Below are 16,101 nucleotides of genomic sequence, written 5' to 3' on the forward strand. Positions count from 1 at the left end.
AAGGCTTTTGAGACTTTTATAAAGAATTTTATTTTCATGGTAACGGTTAGAAATTTTTTTAACCGTGTTCTAGTTAGCAATCGATAACCCTAAAAAATCTCTCGAGTCACATTCTCGGCTTCGATCTCATAACAGTAATTTAAAATTCATAATCGCTAATCCTGTGATCGTTCTAAAAACCGCTGCATTAGACCTGGGTTAGAATAAAATTTTTAATATACTCACAGGTAGGGGTTAAATTGAAGATATCGAAATATATTTTAAGAAGACGATAACCAACAATATCACCTTTAACTCAAAGTCAACAACAACGCGCCGCATAATGAAATTACATGCAATCAAATGGTGAACTTTGAATCTTGTGATTCCATTCGTCAATTCTAGGGTTTTAAGCTGACAATGAACCGTATTGCAAGTAATATCTACCATGAATCTGAATAACCCGTGGCCATACTCTAAGTAAATGCCTTACGAGTTAAGTGTAATATTACAACGGGTGCATAGAAAAACAAACATCGAGTGTACACGATTCGTAAATTCTTTTTCCACAGTCTGAAACAGGATTGTTTTAACAACAATGTTCGTTGACGCAGCAACTTTATTCATTTTCTGACATATGAAAGCTATTATACGTATTTTATATACGATGACTTCTAGATCAGAAAACTGGGGCAAAACGGGTGATTTCACTCTCAGTAGCAATACATATATGTATATCTTCCAGGGTGAAAGTGCCGCCTGATGACACCGTTTTCATGTAGGAGCGATTAGGCAATTTCATCGTGATAGAATTGCACAATTTTCAGTATAACAAAAAAAAAATACTCCGAGGCTAAAATATCTTCATCTCCTAACATCTGTGTCCCGGTTAAGGCATTGCAAAGCGTGAAGCACCATCCGTTTAGCATCTGCCAGTCGTCTCGAAGCAGGACATTATACCTCGTAACGTCAGTCGACTGTGAAACAACAATCTCTGCGACTAATGTTGCGAGAGAACCGTTACACCACACGTTATTTGATATGCGACAGAAATAAAAAATGTATCGAAAGCCTCTTGAAAATTCACCTTAGGTCAACCCACGTACGAATCCTTTACAAAAATCCTTACAGAAAGTGCCGGCGGCCATTAGTTCGATGGAAATTGGATCAAATTTCTACAAACGTCGATCGTGAATTTGAATCGGTTTAGTCTGATAGGAGTATACTGATGGTTCCGTCTCATCTCAGTATTCTCCGCTTGAATTAAGTAGGGAGGTGAGCATTTGAATCGTTGCACCTTGCCATTGGTCTTAATCCAGATCAGTGTAAACGAAGATATTACGGACGTTGCAAATGATGAAGATAAACTCTTTAGGAACTCCGTACTAACATGGCCAACATTTGTTCACAGAACGGTAACGGATCACGAAATTGATTCAGCGCATATTTTATCCTCAAACTCTAATGATATTTGAAGTGAGAAAAATGTAATTTTCAAAAGAAACGATGTGTTTGGCTTGGGTGTCATTTATTCAGAGTAGGGTGGAATTCAGATTTAAGTTATGCTTGAAAACAAAGATTTTCTACGTTAATTTTTTGAATTGGCATAAAGTCTTTGCTATTTTTGATTACTGTTCACCGTATTGTATTTTCTATTTCAAACGCAATGAAAATACATTGATAAATCATTATTTTGACTCGACATTTGAAACCAATGATCTGGAAAAAGTGAGTTTACCAATTTGCGAAACGATTTTTTTGCATGTCTACCGGTTTGGAAAAAGGAAATTCATTGACTACTTACATTCGATATTATGAATTTTACTAATTACTAACAATGTTAAATAAAAATCCAGTGATATATTTGTTTTGGCAACTTTTTCACAGATTTCTTTCACCCCGTGACGCCGATAGAAGGCCGAGAGTTTTTGCTACTTGTGCATGATACTAGAACGTAGTTTCACTCCAATTATCGTTTTTCTCCGTTCTTATTATTGTTCCTGGAATCTACGCCTCGCGAACAACGTAGTCCAGTCTTGTTATTAAAGTAACGATTTTTCCAGATGGATGGGTGCACTGTTACTCTCCCGATCTTTGTACCATCACACTTCTCGGTGCAGTGTATTCTAGGGAATCGCAAGAAGTTTCTAGCCCTGAAGTAAAAAGAAGCCATCCTTCGAAATCGGCCAAGAAGTCTAAGCATGGGTTGAAAATTCATTAACAGTGCAAGTCTTTTCTTTCAGAGTTATTATCAGTGCAACACATTGAGAAATAATGTTTTGGAAACCAATGAATCTGCTATTCAAGTGCAACATGATGGAAAAACACTTGAGACCGGAACGGAATACCGGAACAGTGGAACTGCCGAGTCATTCCATGGCCACGAAATATGTGGACCTGAAAAATTGGGCGTTTTATTGACGTTACAAGGTCACGGCAAGGGGGACGCATTCGTAAAGTTCTCCTCAAATTCACCGTGTCCATGTCTCGTTCAGGCTGTAAAAAGTACCAATGTGAGGTAAGAGTGATCAGCCTTGTGCCACTCGGAGTTTACTGACAAAAACTCCCTGAGTACTTTTTTACTAACAGGAAATTGGTTCAGGACCGGATTGTTGAGGAAATCACCACGCTGATCGGAAGATTTGTTTCAATTTACTCGATTGACTTTTTATATATAAGTAAATATCGAATCATCAGAATTATTGTGTCATTAGATAAGTGAGATTTTGAGATGTGGCCATGATTGATACTGTGTACCAATGTGGTGTATCAATTGGTGGCTGTGAATTTAATAAACTTGTCCTGCAGTGAATAAAGGCGTACCCCACCATCCGGTCTGACTGTTAGTTAACTTTCTAGTACTAAAGTCCCACTCCAGCCTTAGTCCGTCCTTATAAATATGAAGTTTACTACATCACAATATTCAGTATTGATAATCTAACCAATCAGTAATTGAGTGATTAGTTAATTGGATGAAGTTGAAGTGTATAACGCGAATGAATTCGTTATCCCTTACCGTCAAATCGGTTTTAGCGTTCCTTATCAACGACCATTACAAATAGCTGAAACCATCGAAGCAGTGATCCTCTGAAATCTCACTGAAAAAAATACTTGAAAAGTAGTCGCCAAGGTCCAACTTTCGTTCAAGGCCACCCTCGTCATCTTGGGGATATTAATTCTATCAAAACTTTCTAATGGCCCCTCAAATCCAACCCGTCGATGGAGAACTGGGAGAGATCTTGAAGAATACCTTTACCAACGACTTCCGTTTTGGATACGTCACTGTCGATGGCGTCTGCTTGCCGAAATATTACGAGACATTTGCCGAGGCCATTGAGAACTTCGAAGTACGCGATGACGATATTTGGGTCTGCAGCTTCCCAAAGACCGGTGAGGACACAAATTCATCCTATGAACATTATTTCGAATTGCAAGGGTCGAAAGCTTTCCAGTAACTCTAGCATCCCAACAGTAAACGTTTGAAACGTGGTCAGTCAAGGTCTGTTTAGCGCGAAAAATTCATCGCCATTGCTTCACATCCACAAAGACGTTTGACCCGACCTAGAAATGAACTTTTCTTCTTATTATAATAATTTGGTTACAAATTTGTCCAGGTACAACATGGACGCAGGAAATGGTCTGGTGCATAGCGAACGACTTGGACTTCGAAGGTGGCAAGGTGGTTCTCTCGGAGAGATTTCCGTTCCTGGAGTAAGTGGAACACTTCTTAAGGGGTCAGGATGGCGCGGTTTTCACTCACATCACTTTGCTTTCCAACAGTTTCACTCCTCTCTTCGACTACAGGGAGATCGCGAAACGTGTCCCGGGTCACGATCTGCCTGAGCTGGTCGTGGACAGTGTGAATTTCATCAGGAAATTGCCCAGCCCTCGTTACATCAAGACCCACCTTCCTTTCCAAATACTTCCCCGGCAGATAAGAAACGGGGAAAAGAAGCCAAAGATCATTTACGTTGCTCGCAACCCTAAGGACACATGCGTATCGTACTGTCATCACTGCAAACTGCTCGAAGGATATCGCGGCAGCTTCGACGACTTTTGCAAGCTCTTCCTCGCTGACAAAGGTATGTATAAAAGGGTGGAGGTAAGAAATGAGAAAAACCGAAAATCAGAATGGCCAGAATTCCGAATTTAATAAACTCGAATAACAAATATGAGAGAACAGATACTATCAGAAATTTTAAGTCCCTAATGGTGCCCAATAAAAAGCTGCAGTTTACCTAAAATGTATTTAGTAGAGTTTTTATTATTATCCGAACTCACTTACTTCAGAAAACGTTCAGAAATCCAAGAATTCAGAGGTGCAGAATTTCATAATGTATAGAGCCAATGTTCCAGAAAACGAATTTGTAGAAAGTTTCGTATTCTCAAACGTCCAAATATTATAAAAATAAAAGTTAGATTTTGATCATCTAGAAACGGCGGAAAACAGATATCCGGAATGTAGAAGGGTCATTATTCAGAAGCGTACAATTCGGAAAGATCGGTATTCCGAAGGTAACCGTATAGATGTCTTACCACCAGAATTTCACATTCCGAGTCTATCCAACTAATCCGTTTTGACTTGTAAATTGTTTTATATACAGAATCAAACAAATTTTTACTCAATACTTAATAAAGAAGTGAAAGGCCTTAATTAAGGGGGAAAATAAGTTTAGGACTACGTTTTTTCGAGTGATTTCTATGAATTTTTTTCGCAAGAAAAAAATGTATATTATTTATTGAAATTTCGAGAACATCTTATACATGTATTCAAGTAAATATCGTAATTTTTTTTCAAGTATTTGGTCCGAAAATGTGGAGGATATTAGCTGCCACCCATCGGTGGTCGTCATCATCAGACGTAACTTGTTTGTGTACATTCTAGAGGTCACAGTTTTCGTCTGAAATCAATAGGGTTTAAAATTTAGTTTAAGGACATGTCTTTATTCTACACGAAATAAAGTTCCCCCAAAAAAGTTGAAAATTACATTTTTTAGAGGTGTTTAAACACAAGAGCATAATTATTGTGAGCTTCTTTTGTTTCTCGTTTTTAGTCAATTATGCACCGTTTTGGAAGCACGTGCTCGGATTTTGGGAGAAAAGGAATGACGAGAATATGCTGTTCCTAAAGTATCAGGATATGAAGGCGGTGAGTAATTCATATACACCCGGTATTGATAAAATGTTTTGTACAAAAATTGAGTGAAATTCATGCAGTGTCTTTTCCAAGCGCTGAAAGCGAAAATTTTGAGTTCCTGACATACCTCCGCTTATCTGATTAACTGCTTCCTGCTTCTGATTACAAGACTGACGGATGCGTGTAATTAAAAAAAATAAATAAATAAATAAATAAATCGATTAATTAACCGCTTCTTTTTTGGGACGATAGGATTTGCCATCTGTGATAAGAAAAACTGCCGAATTTCTCGGGAAGGTCTTGACCAATGAACAACTCACGCTTCTCACCAATCACTTGAGCTTCGCCAGCATGAAAGCGAATCCTGCGGTGAACTACGAAGACGTTATTGAATTCAACAAGGAGCTGAAGCTCATCGATTATGACGGAAAGTTCATGCGGAGTGGTACAGTCGATCAGTGGAAGGGACAGATGAGTTCCGAAGTTATAAAGCAGTTCGATGATTGGATTAACGAGAATTTGAAAGATACTGGCCTTTCGCTGTGAACCCGGAACTCCGATTCCGTGGCCAAATTTTGTAATTATTTGTACGATTCGTGATAGTGTAGAAATATGAAAAATTTTGTAGTTTTATCGAGGTATGAAGCACAAAAGAAAAACGGATTTTGTCAATAGTTTGGGATTATCAAATCCGGTCAACGTTAAGTCGTTCAATCAAGTGACAAGCTAAACTCTGGAGAATAAACGTGAGATGTCGAATTTACCAAGGTGACTTTATTAACAAAAAAAATTTCAAGAATAAGGAATGTGAAGAATAATAACTCAAAATGGCATTGAGAAGGAATTCAAATTTACAAAAGTTTATTCTGCTCTTTAACTATAATAGCAATAGTCGAACAAAGCAGCTATTCACACTAAGAAGTCGATGCATTGACGTCCGCATGGTTTTGGACTCTCGGCAAAAGTTGTGAACGGTTGTCTATTATCTGGCACTCCATCCGAATGAGTAATTAGTTGCATATTAATGGAATAAAAATCTATTTGAGGAATAAATGTTACTCTTTCGTTTACAACAAACGGTACGAAATGTAAATTTAAACCACAGCGTGCATTGTTGGACGAACTATCAATGAATTAACTGTGAATTACAAACTAGAGGTTTCATTGGCAATTAGAAAGAAAATCTTTCACAAAAATGTTTTTAAAACAATTCTAATTAGAGTTGACGTTCGTAATTCGAATAAATTGTATGCTGAATACCATTGCGTTTTTTAATTGAAGAACGTGTATTTTAAAATTATTATTGTGCATAATTAGTAGTTTGAAAATGTTTATTTTGAAATTTTGTATTTGAACACAACTTGATTACATTTGACGACAGTCAAATTTTATAAAAAATGGTAAAACGCCGATGTTTAATTAATACTAAATTACGTTTCACATTGTATGAAAGTGTGGAATTGACAAAAGTGTTTGGACAAATTTTAAATTTACAACAAATTGTATACAAACAGTTGCAATACGCCGTAATATGCCAAAATGGACGCGACAAAGTTTTACTCAAACATTATTCGTACCAGTGACGTACGGCGTGATACGATTACGTTTAAAATCATCACTGACCTCAATAGTTTGTCTTTGTATAAAATGGGATTCAATGAGCTGCAGTTCAAGGATCATTGATAGATAAATAAATGGATGCGTTTATTGGATACAGAAATAAATACAGAATAAAGAATAAGATAGAGAAATAATGAATTGAAAAAATAAACAAATTAATAAATAAACAAATCATAAGTAAATAAATAAGTAAAGAGGTTAAAACATGAGCAAAGATATAAGAGAATAGATAGAAGTAACGTAACATTAATGAGAACAGAAGAATTTATTAATCGATTTGTCAGGTGTAAGAATAAATATATAAAACCGACATTCGCGAACGACAGAAAAGAGTAAATAATATAAAATAAAGACATACCGCAAATATTTGAGCATTACACTCAGAAGACGTTTAGAAAAATAAATTAAACCACGTAGACGAGTAACTAAATACACGAGTGACAGAAATGTAATAAAATAAACAAATAAGTTAATAAATAAAACAAATTAAGTGAATAAATAAATAAACTGGCTAGGGCGAATATTTTGTCTCGTGCAATAGTAAAAAGAAGACTAGTTTACAGTAGAGGTACATTACGAAGAAGGAAATAAAATAGTATAGAATAAAATGAAATAAAATAACTATGAAATAAAGAGAAGAGACACGCTACTGGATAGAATTGAACCGTAGCTGTTCGATTTTTGAGTAATGAAGATAAAGCTTGGCTGGAACGAATTGAGAGATAGTATAAACTACCGATCAAACGATTACGGTGAAAATTACGCGTGGCGTGATGCGATTACGTTCAAAATCATCACTGATCTCAATAATTTGTTTCCGAACGAAATGGGATTCAATGTAAAACGTTTGATAAAACGATCACGGTGAATCCCAGTAAAACAACCATTAAAAGAAGATTAAAAATGAGACAATCTGTTATAATCCGCAATCTAGTGACCTTAATGTGTCTACCAAATATCGTCGTCGGCATTTCATGGATGAATGACAATTTGTATCGTTCATGACTGATGATGCAATCAAGAGTCAGTGGCGTCGTGCATGTGATACGAGACACAGACGATAAATGAAGACCGGGATAATTCTGCAATCGTGTTTAAATTTTATGTGACGTCACATTTCGAGGAAAAAAGGTTTGCCGTTGCAGTAAAGTAGATTGATAATAATTATCGCACATCACATTGCTTACTTCATTTTTAATCGTATCGAAAGCTGAAAAGCACGCGTTATCTCATTACTCACATTAGTTTTGCAACATGCCGCTTTTATCTTTATAACGATTAAACGATTGCAAGCAATACGTATAATTACCGCCAGCAACAAACTCTATTTATAACATGTAATTGAGAACCTCTTTGGGGATAAAACCACTAATGGTGCTACCAATCTTTCATTTATTGCAAGTCGTGACTTGATCTGCGTGGAAGCTGATTACTCTCCCGATAAATAAACGGTTGAAAAAGCTCCCAGGATTTGCGGTCAATAACTGCAAACTAATTAATTGGAGCATGAATTGACGATTAGTCTCGTCACTTCGCTTTATCATCGACAGTTACTCGATATAAATTGTTTTTCTCGTCTTCATACGAATCTCGAGTCTCGCCGAGTGCGCATTTTCTTCGTCGATCGCTATTATTTGGCCGCTTTTTCAGCGGTGAAAACGGACGTCCGTACGTCCGTATTGTTCCTGAGAATAAGTTGTTCAAGGTGTTTTGCGAAGGTGTTGAATAGTGGTAAGTCGGTTGGGATTTTTTTAAACACTACTAAATTCAGATTTGATAGGATTTGTAACCCGTTATTAACTCGACTGTGAATCGACTCGTGAATCGCAAGTTGGTTTTTTGATCCGATAAACGTTTCCCGCTTCAAGAGAGAAGCCAATATGGCACACCAATTTACTCCTGTCGGTGGCGAGCTTGGAGAACTTTTGCAAAAAACCTTCACCAACTACTTTCGAACTGCATACATAAAAGTCGATGGATGCATTTTACCAGAGAATTATAAACAGTTTGCCGATGCGATTGAAAACTTCGAGGTTCGTGATGACGATATTTGGGTTTGCAGTTACCCAAAAACCGGTAAGTCTTTATGCGCTTTAGTGTAATTAAGAAGGAAGACATTAACGTCCGGAAGAGGTATGATTCTGATTTATTATTCAGGTACGACGTGGACACAGGAAATGGTCTGGAGCATCGCTAATGATTTGAACTTTGAGCGTGCAAAAATACCCCTTCCTGAGAGATTTCCGTACCTCGAGTAAGTTGCTGTTACTCCATATTAAAAGCCAGAAGGAACGAGTTGATATCTTTTCTCGTCCCCTTTGGTGGTTCCTGAATTTGGAAAGTGAACCATTCGAGTACAAGGGCTTATAAAAGTGCTAAGATTTCCGATGATGCAATTCACGTGTGCAATTTTTCCAACAGATTCTCACCGATGTTCGAAAAGACTGAAATCATACGACGCAATCCAGGCATCGTAATTCCGGAATACGCTATGGACAGTCCGGGGTACGCTTCCAAGATGCCTAGTCCTCGATTCATCAAGACACACCTACCCTTCCATCTTTTGCCACGCCAGCTGAGAACCGGGGAAAAGAAGCCTAAGATCTTGTACGTCGTCCGAAATCCGAAAGACACCTGCATATCATTCTATCATCACTGCAAACTCGTCGAGGGATACAACGGGACCTTTGAAGAGTTTTACACTCTTTTCCTAGGAGAGTCTGGTAAGTCTGGTAAGTCTGGTAAGGGGCTGTCCGTACACTACGTTTCCAGTTTTGATCTTATTTTGATCTCCTTTCATAAACTGGTAATGTGGTTCATGGACAACCCCTAACTTGCGGACTCATGGTTGTTACGACTTTACCGCCAAATGTCTTCACGCGGTTTGAACGTGTGACTTGGACAGCCGAGCCAAGCATCAATCTTTTCAGTTCAATACACTTTCAGATCATTACGGACCATTCTGGATGAACGTATTGGGCTACTGGAAGAACAGAAAAGAGCACAATATTCTGTGGCTGACTTATGAAGATATGAAACAGGTAAGCCATTCTCATCTCGACGTGAGTGCCTTGCCGAATAACCAATTACACACTTTTCGACTGTCCAGGATTTATCTGCGGAGATTTGGCGAACGGCCATATATCTGGGCAATACTTTGAACAAGGTTCAATTGTCATTGTTGACCGAACACTTGAGCTTCGCGAGCATGAAGGCGAACCCCGCTGTGAACTACGAGGAGCTTATAGCTAAACTTCACGAAATGTCACAAGTCAAAAGGGAAGGTGTTTTCATGAGAAGCGGGACGACGGAACAGTGGAAGTCTTTCATGGCTCCAGAGCTCGTCGAACGGTTCGACGAATGGACGGAGAAGCATTTGAAGGGTACCGGACTCGCGCTGTGAAGAGACTCTGAAAATCTTAGACTTACTGATTATACGAGCTTGCAATGTTTTTCGTAACCGCATCCGGAAATCGACTGTTTTCGTTTAGGAAGAAGGGATCTGTTCAGTTATTCTTGCGCTTTTAGAGAAATAATAGATTTAATTTAGCTCCAGAATTTTCATGGTATCAGATATACTACTCAATGTAATTACTTTCCCGTCACATTAAGATTCTTATAAACGAATCAAAGCAATCTTGATTTGTTTAACTAATTTTCTTTTCTTATAAAAATCAGACGAAAGTAAATGAGTTTCATATTAATATGTTTCAAGTTTATTTCTAAATGATGAAATTTTGAGATCTGCTCGATGCCAATCCGACCTTTTATAAATTGAGATACCCGATTGCTTCGTGTTTTGTCGCGGATCGATTTATTTCGAGTAAAATTGTAAATAATGATGAAATAATATTAGAAAATTGGATATAATTAGTTATAATTTAGAAATTCCGTTCATTATCCTTTTCTTACACATATAAATTTAACACAGTTACTTTAAATTAAATTAGATTAAATTAAATTAAATTTAATCAAATCAGATCAAATCGAAATGAATTGATCAACGAAAGTATTTCCATTCGGCTCTGAATGTTTTCAGGGTATCGAGAAGAGGAAAACTTACGTACAAATGTTGAAGAAAATGAAGAATTTTTTTGGTAAAAGGTACCAAACATGTTATCACGTGACGTGACCATATTAGTTGTGCAATTTTGTGAATTTTGTGAATTTTGTGCAAATGAGGCACTTTACACGCGCTCCACGGGCTTCGAAAATCGAAATCTTCCAACCGTATGTTAGAAAAATACAATTTTCTCCAAACGGTGGAATAAAAATATATAACGATCGGTAAAAACGATCCAATAATCTTAATTTTTCGTCTGATTTTCATTTCTAATTCTTCGCGTGTACGTACGAATAATCTGGAAACTTGGTATTCTTCATTCTTGGATTAATTCGCAGACATTTATACACGAGGTGCGTCCGGATTATTATACAAACAGATATTTCAAAACCGTTGATACCGTGTAAAAATATGTTTTCCAGGTGTGAAATTAAACAGTCGACTGAATGTACCTAACAGACAAATCGTGCTTGTTCAGCCGATAACTGTCGGTTTTCTGAATGTTTGAGGCACACCGATACTCGAAGGCAAAGCGGGATATTAAGAGTGTAAAAAGTATTATCTCATTGTCAACCACGATGTTCGATACATTTTTTATTTTGTTTAAACTTTGTTATTACCTGAGCAAAGAGAATTCGTGCCACATTTGTTCGCTATCATTGGATGCTAGGCATTCGGAAAGCAATACATAGCGTTCGTTTTCTATACGTGTTGAAATCGCTATGGATTCAGTTCAGTAGCGACGTAGGTCCGTAACCGTACATGAAGCAGCGTTGACGTAAGAAGCTCGCGAGTTATATCGAGAATTCTACTCTGAAATCTAGTCAACTAACGATTATCCGAAAGGTACGTATAATAAAATAAAAAAATGTAAAATGTTTGAGTCACGTGTGAAATGGGGAAATAAAAATAATTTCCAGCGTACGAATAACGAATGTTGGAAATATTGTTCGTTTGTAAATTATTCCAAACGTAACATGAACACGTAAGATGATTCATATTTAAAACACAATTCAACGAAATGTTACTGCCGGAATAAATAGGTGACAGTAGAAACTTGAATTTAATTCATTAAGAGGTGAACTTAGAAAGATCAATTAATTCCCAACCAGATGAGAGTTGATAAAATTTTTTTCTCACGGGTAAAACTGTGGCACTCGACCATGTACAAGAGTCCTGTTTCAGGTTTCAAATTGGAAAGCGAATGTCACAGCGGATCATAATGCTACAATACGCACTTGTGTTGATCTGGTGCATTTATGCAGGTAAACATGTATATTCTGGAATGTAAGAAACATCGTTCGGTCTTATTTACATCGTTTCTTGGGCCAACTTTACACTTGGCTGGATATTTGCAGTAAACGCTGACCCCTGCATACCTCGAGAGTTCGAAAATGGAACGGTGTGCGTATGCAACGCTACTTACTGCGACAGCACCCCGGCTTACGATCTCCCAGAGATCGGTTTCTACATCCGATACACGTCGAATGAAGATGGCTTGAGACTCGACAAGACTCAAGGGGCTTTCGGCAACGTATCAACATCCGAAGAGGAACTCCTTGTACTTCTACGAAACATCACCTATCAAAGGATTCACGGCTTTGGTGGTAGTTTTACGGATTCGGCGTGCATCAGCATAAAATCACTCAGCGAAGATGCCCAGAAAAATTTAATGAGGTATATCTGATGATGACTAACATTCGATAGTTGATTTTTCGAAAACATGTCGTAGTGTTCGAAATTCCACAGTCGCGACTTACGAATCCACGTTCACTTTATGTTTTCCAGGTCTTCGTTACTCCGCGGTACCGTGTCAAATTCCCCTTCCTGATTTACAGTTCTTGAATGATTGTCATTGTAATGAATAGCTTCTGAACCTACATTTTCTATCAATTATGATATTGTATAAAGAAATTGTCCGACTTCACAGCTCTTACTTTAGCAGCGAAGGTAATGCGTATAATCTTGGACGTGTACCGATTGCTGGCACTGATTTCTCCACAAGGTTGTACACCTACGATGATTACTCAGGTGACTTACTGCTGAAGAATTTCAGTTTAGCAGACGAGGACCTGTATTACAAAATTCCACTGATGCAACAAGCTCTTGAAATGAGTCCGGAGCTGAAATTCATCGCTGCATCCTGGAGTGCTCCACCATGGATGAAGACAAATAACGATTACATAGGTCTTGGTACGTAAATAGCATTACCAGCCTAAGATAACCCAACCAAAGAGAACTGATCCGTTAGTTGCCGTCGAAAATGATCCATATTCTTTTAGATCTTATGTATCACGGTACACCATTTTGTTTAAGTTAGTCCTACTTCGCTCACGAGGTTTCAACCGCATGAAAACCTGTAACCAATTCTCAAAGAACCCTTTGCTTTCAGGATTTCTACTCAAAGAATACTACCAGCTGTATGCCGAATATCTTATCAAATTCTTGGATGAGTACGAAAATCACGGTTTGGAAATGTGGGCAATCTCGACTGGTAATGAACCAAACGACGCGTTCATCGACGGTTATGAAATAAACTCCCTGACGTGGCTTTCATCCACCATCGCTGAATGGGTTGCCGAAAATTTAGGTCCAACGTTAAGCGAATCGAAGCACAATAAAACTTTGATCCTCGCTCTCGACGACCAAACATTTTACTTGCCTAACTTCGTTGAGGAAATGTTTGTCAACGAAACGGCCAAGAATTACACAGCTGGAATCGCCGTTCATTGGTATTACGATACGGATACTCCCTCAAGTGTGCTTCAGGAAACCCACGATCTTTTCCCTGATAAATTTCTCCTCATGACTGAGGCAGCGGTAGGTAAGTTCATGGTTACACGTGACTCGCAGTTCAGGAAATATACTGCATTATATATCTGCCATCAGCTGTGACACCCTTTTTTGACGCCCTCGTATGTACAAAATGTCATTTCCAAAGAAAGACGGGAATTTCTCTAATGCCTCTTTGTGAATGGATCTTACTTAATTCCCTAATATCGGTTGCATTAATTTCATTCGAATTTCCAAGTGTTTGCTCAATCTTTGATACACAAACGCTCACCATTGGATCAATCCCTTTACTTGAATAAAACAGAGAACTGATAAATATCTTTACGGAATCGAGCGTGAAGACCAAGCACATCCACTTACAGTTTCGGTTTTTAAAAAGATCAGAGCGTTCACAATGATATTCAGTAAATAAGAATCATGTGATTCCTAACTCCCAGTATATGCTATTTGACTTTGTACCATTTATTTCAAATACTTATTCCGCAATACTCATTACTTGAAATAGAGACTACTTTCCATTTTAAATTAATATACGAAAGTATTTTCATGCAGCCCTGAATATTCTCAGAGTATCGAGAAAAGGAGAACATGTGAACAAATGTTGAAGAAAATCACAAATTTTGTGATAGAAGGTGCCAAGCATGTTTTAACTTGACGTGATTTTAGATTAGTTATCATGCACCTGACGATTCCTGACTGATGATCTTACGGTGAAATGTTTTTTGTGGACACAGCTGCCAATCTGTCCGACGGCAAACTTCTTTTGGGATCTTGGGATTCAGGGGAAAAGTACATAATGGATATAATCGACGTACGTTTATCCTTGATTTTACTTCATCAGTTAAATAGTTAACTCAGAGAGCCAATGGAATCACTGCACATATTTTCCTTAAAACAATATAATTATCATTTCTATTCTTCACGGCTTCTCGGATACCCAAAGTTCAAATAAGTACCCACACAATGACGAAGTGTTCTCATTATTTGAATCGCTGAAAATTTTGTAGAATCTACGAAACTGGGTGACTGGTTGGATCGACTGGAATCTAGCTTTAAACGAAGAGGGTGGTCCCCATTGGCACTATACCTACGATCAGTCTTCCATTGTTGTAAATGCCGAAGCCGACGAATTCTACAAGCAGCCATTGTTCTACGCCATATCTCACTTCAGCAAATTCATACCGCGGGGTTCCGTAAGAGTGGAACTCACTCACAATCAGGTTACAAACGCCACAGTAGATTTTGTAGCCTTCGTGACGCCGGAGGATGAGACCGTTCTCGTGATCTTCAACAAGTATGTTCCAAGTTGACATACACACTTGACACAAATACACATAATCGTGGCGTTATTTGAAAACGAGTCAAAATAAAATGGTTTCTTTTTCAGGTGGTCCGAAGAAAGACAAGTGACCATTTCTGACCCAGAGCGAGGAAACATCGACTTGCAGTTATCTCCCAATTCGGTTCAAACCATCATCTACAAGTAGCGTATTGCGATGTAATCAAAGAAGTGCGGCGTGTGTGAACGCGGACGTCTGTTGAGGAAAAATTTTAAATTTTGGATCAAATTCGATACTTACAAATACATACCGCAACTATATCAGTGTGAAATTTTGAGAAGATACATCAATCGATGATACGGAATGATTGTGTTTTTTGAAAAATGGTAGAATGCAAATTTTGAATTGCCAGTCAATTATCTTTTACATCATACAACAAGATCCGAGTTTACAAATTCCAATCAGTCATAAACTGGTTTGATATCATTCTGGACTATTGTCGACCAACTCCAAAAACGTATCTGATCCTATATTCGCGAAAGTATTTTTCGTTTCCCCAATGACTTGTGGTCAATTGTTCACGTTTTTCCACTGTGTTTATCATGACGAGTATCACATGTTCCCCACCTTCTCCGACCATTCGTTACTCATTGCTTTTATTTGCTGACTCTCCGACATTCCTTATAGTAACCTTATAGCCTCACTCCATATAACGACACTCCAGTCCATTATTTGAACGACTTACTTCCAATCCATCTTCTATCAAGTACATCGTACTTTTCGAACGGTCAACCGACGAACATCCTTTCTGTTCTTCAAATAATAAACATCTATCCATTTCCAACATTCCAACAATCCGCTTCGTCTAACTACACATTCCCACTCCACGCTATCCTGATAAATCATTTATAACACGTTCAATCATGAACCCTTTCCATCTCATTTACAGCTCCTTCTTCCATTTCCCGAGTCAAGAATACCGACGAAAACGGACCTATAAATACCCAAAACAACATCTTGGGGGAATACAGAGGCGTTAGTCAATAAAATCCCTCAATCCCGGATCATGTAAATTTATAATTGTAATGTACAAATATTGAAAGCATTCCGTTGTCCGAGAGACAGTTTTGGTAACGTTGGTGTATTTCTCTTAACGGTTGATGAAAGTGCTCCTGAATCGAAATTTTTCGGAATCCAATAAAGCTCTGAATAATCTTCAGAAGATAAAA

General features: G+C 37.9%; 3 protein-coding genes and 2 long non-coding RNA genes across 6 annotated transcripts; 4 read left to right on the forward strand and 1 right to left on the reverse strand.

Annotated features, from left to right (window-relative positions):
* The first annotated feature begins 1,203 nt into the window (after window positions 1–1,203).
* Window positions 1,204–2,793, forward strand: LOC124215703 (uncharacterized). The gene is made up of 3 exons (XR_006882428.1): window positions 1,204–1,394; window positions 2,043–2,497; window positions 2,569–2,793. It is a non-coding gene; the product is annotated as an uncharacterized lncRNA (long non-coding RNA).
* A 110-nt stretch (window positions 2,794–2,903) lies between these two features.
* On the forward strand, window positions 2,904–5,850 carry LOC124215701 (luciferin sulfotransferase-like). Its single transcript, XM_046619399.2, has 5 exons — window positions 2,904–3,369; window positions 3,594–3,690; window positions 3,760–4,061; window positions 5,034–5,128; window positions 5,369–5,850. Exons 1-5 carry the CDS (start codon window positions 3,174–3,176, stop codon window positions 5,660–5,662), a joined length of 984 nt encoding a protein of 327 aa, XP_046475355.1. The 5' UTR covers window positions 2,904–3,173; the 3' UTR covers window positions 5,663–5,850.
* On the reverse strand, window positions 4,781–11,257 carry LOC138190647 (uncharacterized). Its single transcript, XR_011176652.1, has 2 exons — window positions 11,091–11,257; window positions 4,781–4,880 (listed from the first exon to the last, which is right to left on the reverse strand). It is a non-coding gene; the product is annotated as an uncharacterized lncRNA (long non-coding RNA).
* On the forward strand, window positions 8,322–10,616 carry LOC124215700 (luciferin sulfotransferase-like). 2 transcript variants are annotated; one of them, XM_046619398.2, is made up of 6 exons: window positions 8,322–8,467; window positions 8,605–8,812; window positions 8,894–8,990; window positions 9,158–9,459; window positions 9,683–9,777; window positions 9,846–10,616. In XM_046619398.2, the coding sequence occupies exons 2-6, from the start codon at window positions 8,617–8,619 to the stop codon at window positions 10,137–10,139; spliced, it is 984 nt and encodes a 327-aa protein (XP_046475354.1). In that variant the 5' UTR covers window positions 8,322–8,467; window positions 8,605–8,616; the 3' UTR covers window positions 10,140–10,616. The 2 variants fall into 2 exon arrangements, with proteins under 2 accessions (XP_046475354.1, XP_046475353.1); XM_046619397.2 differs by having other exon boundaries at window positions 8,335–8,812.
* LOC124215695 (lysosomal acid glucosylceramidase-like) lies at window positions 11,186–16,101 on the forward strand. Its single transcript, XM_046619378.2, has 8 exons — window positions 11,186–11,645; window positions 11,985–12,064; window positions 12,158–12,476; window positions 12,730–12,992; window positions 13,192–13,623; window positions 14,327–14,403; window positions 14,600–14,886; window positions 14,980–16,101. Exons 2-8 carry the CDS (start codon window positions 12,004–12,006, stop codon window positions 15,077–15,079), a joined length of 1,539 nt encoding a protein of 512 aa, XP_046475334.1. The 5' UTR covers window positions 11,186–11,645; window positions 11,985–12,003; the 3' UTR covers window positions 15,080–16,101.

This window comes from Neodiprion pinetum, chromosome 3 (genome assembly GCF_021155775.2).
Source record: "Neodiprion pinetum isolate iyNeoPine1 chromosome 3, iyNeoPine1.2, whole genome shotgun sequence".
Taxonomy (NCBI): Eukaryota; Metazoa; Arthropoda; class Insecta; order Hymenoptera; family Diprionidae; genus Neodiprion; species Neodiprion pinetum.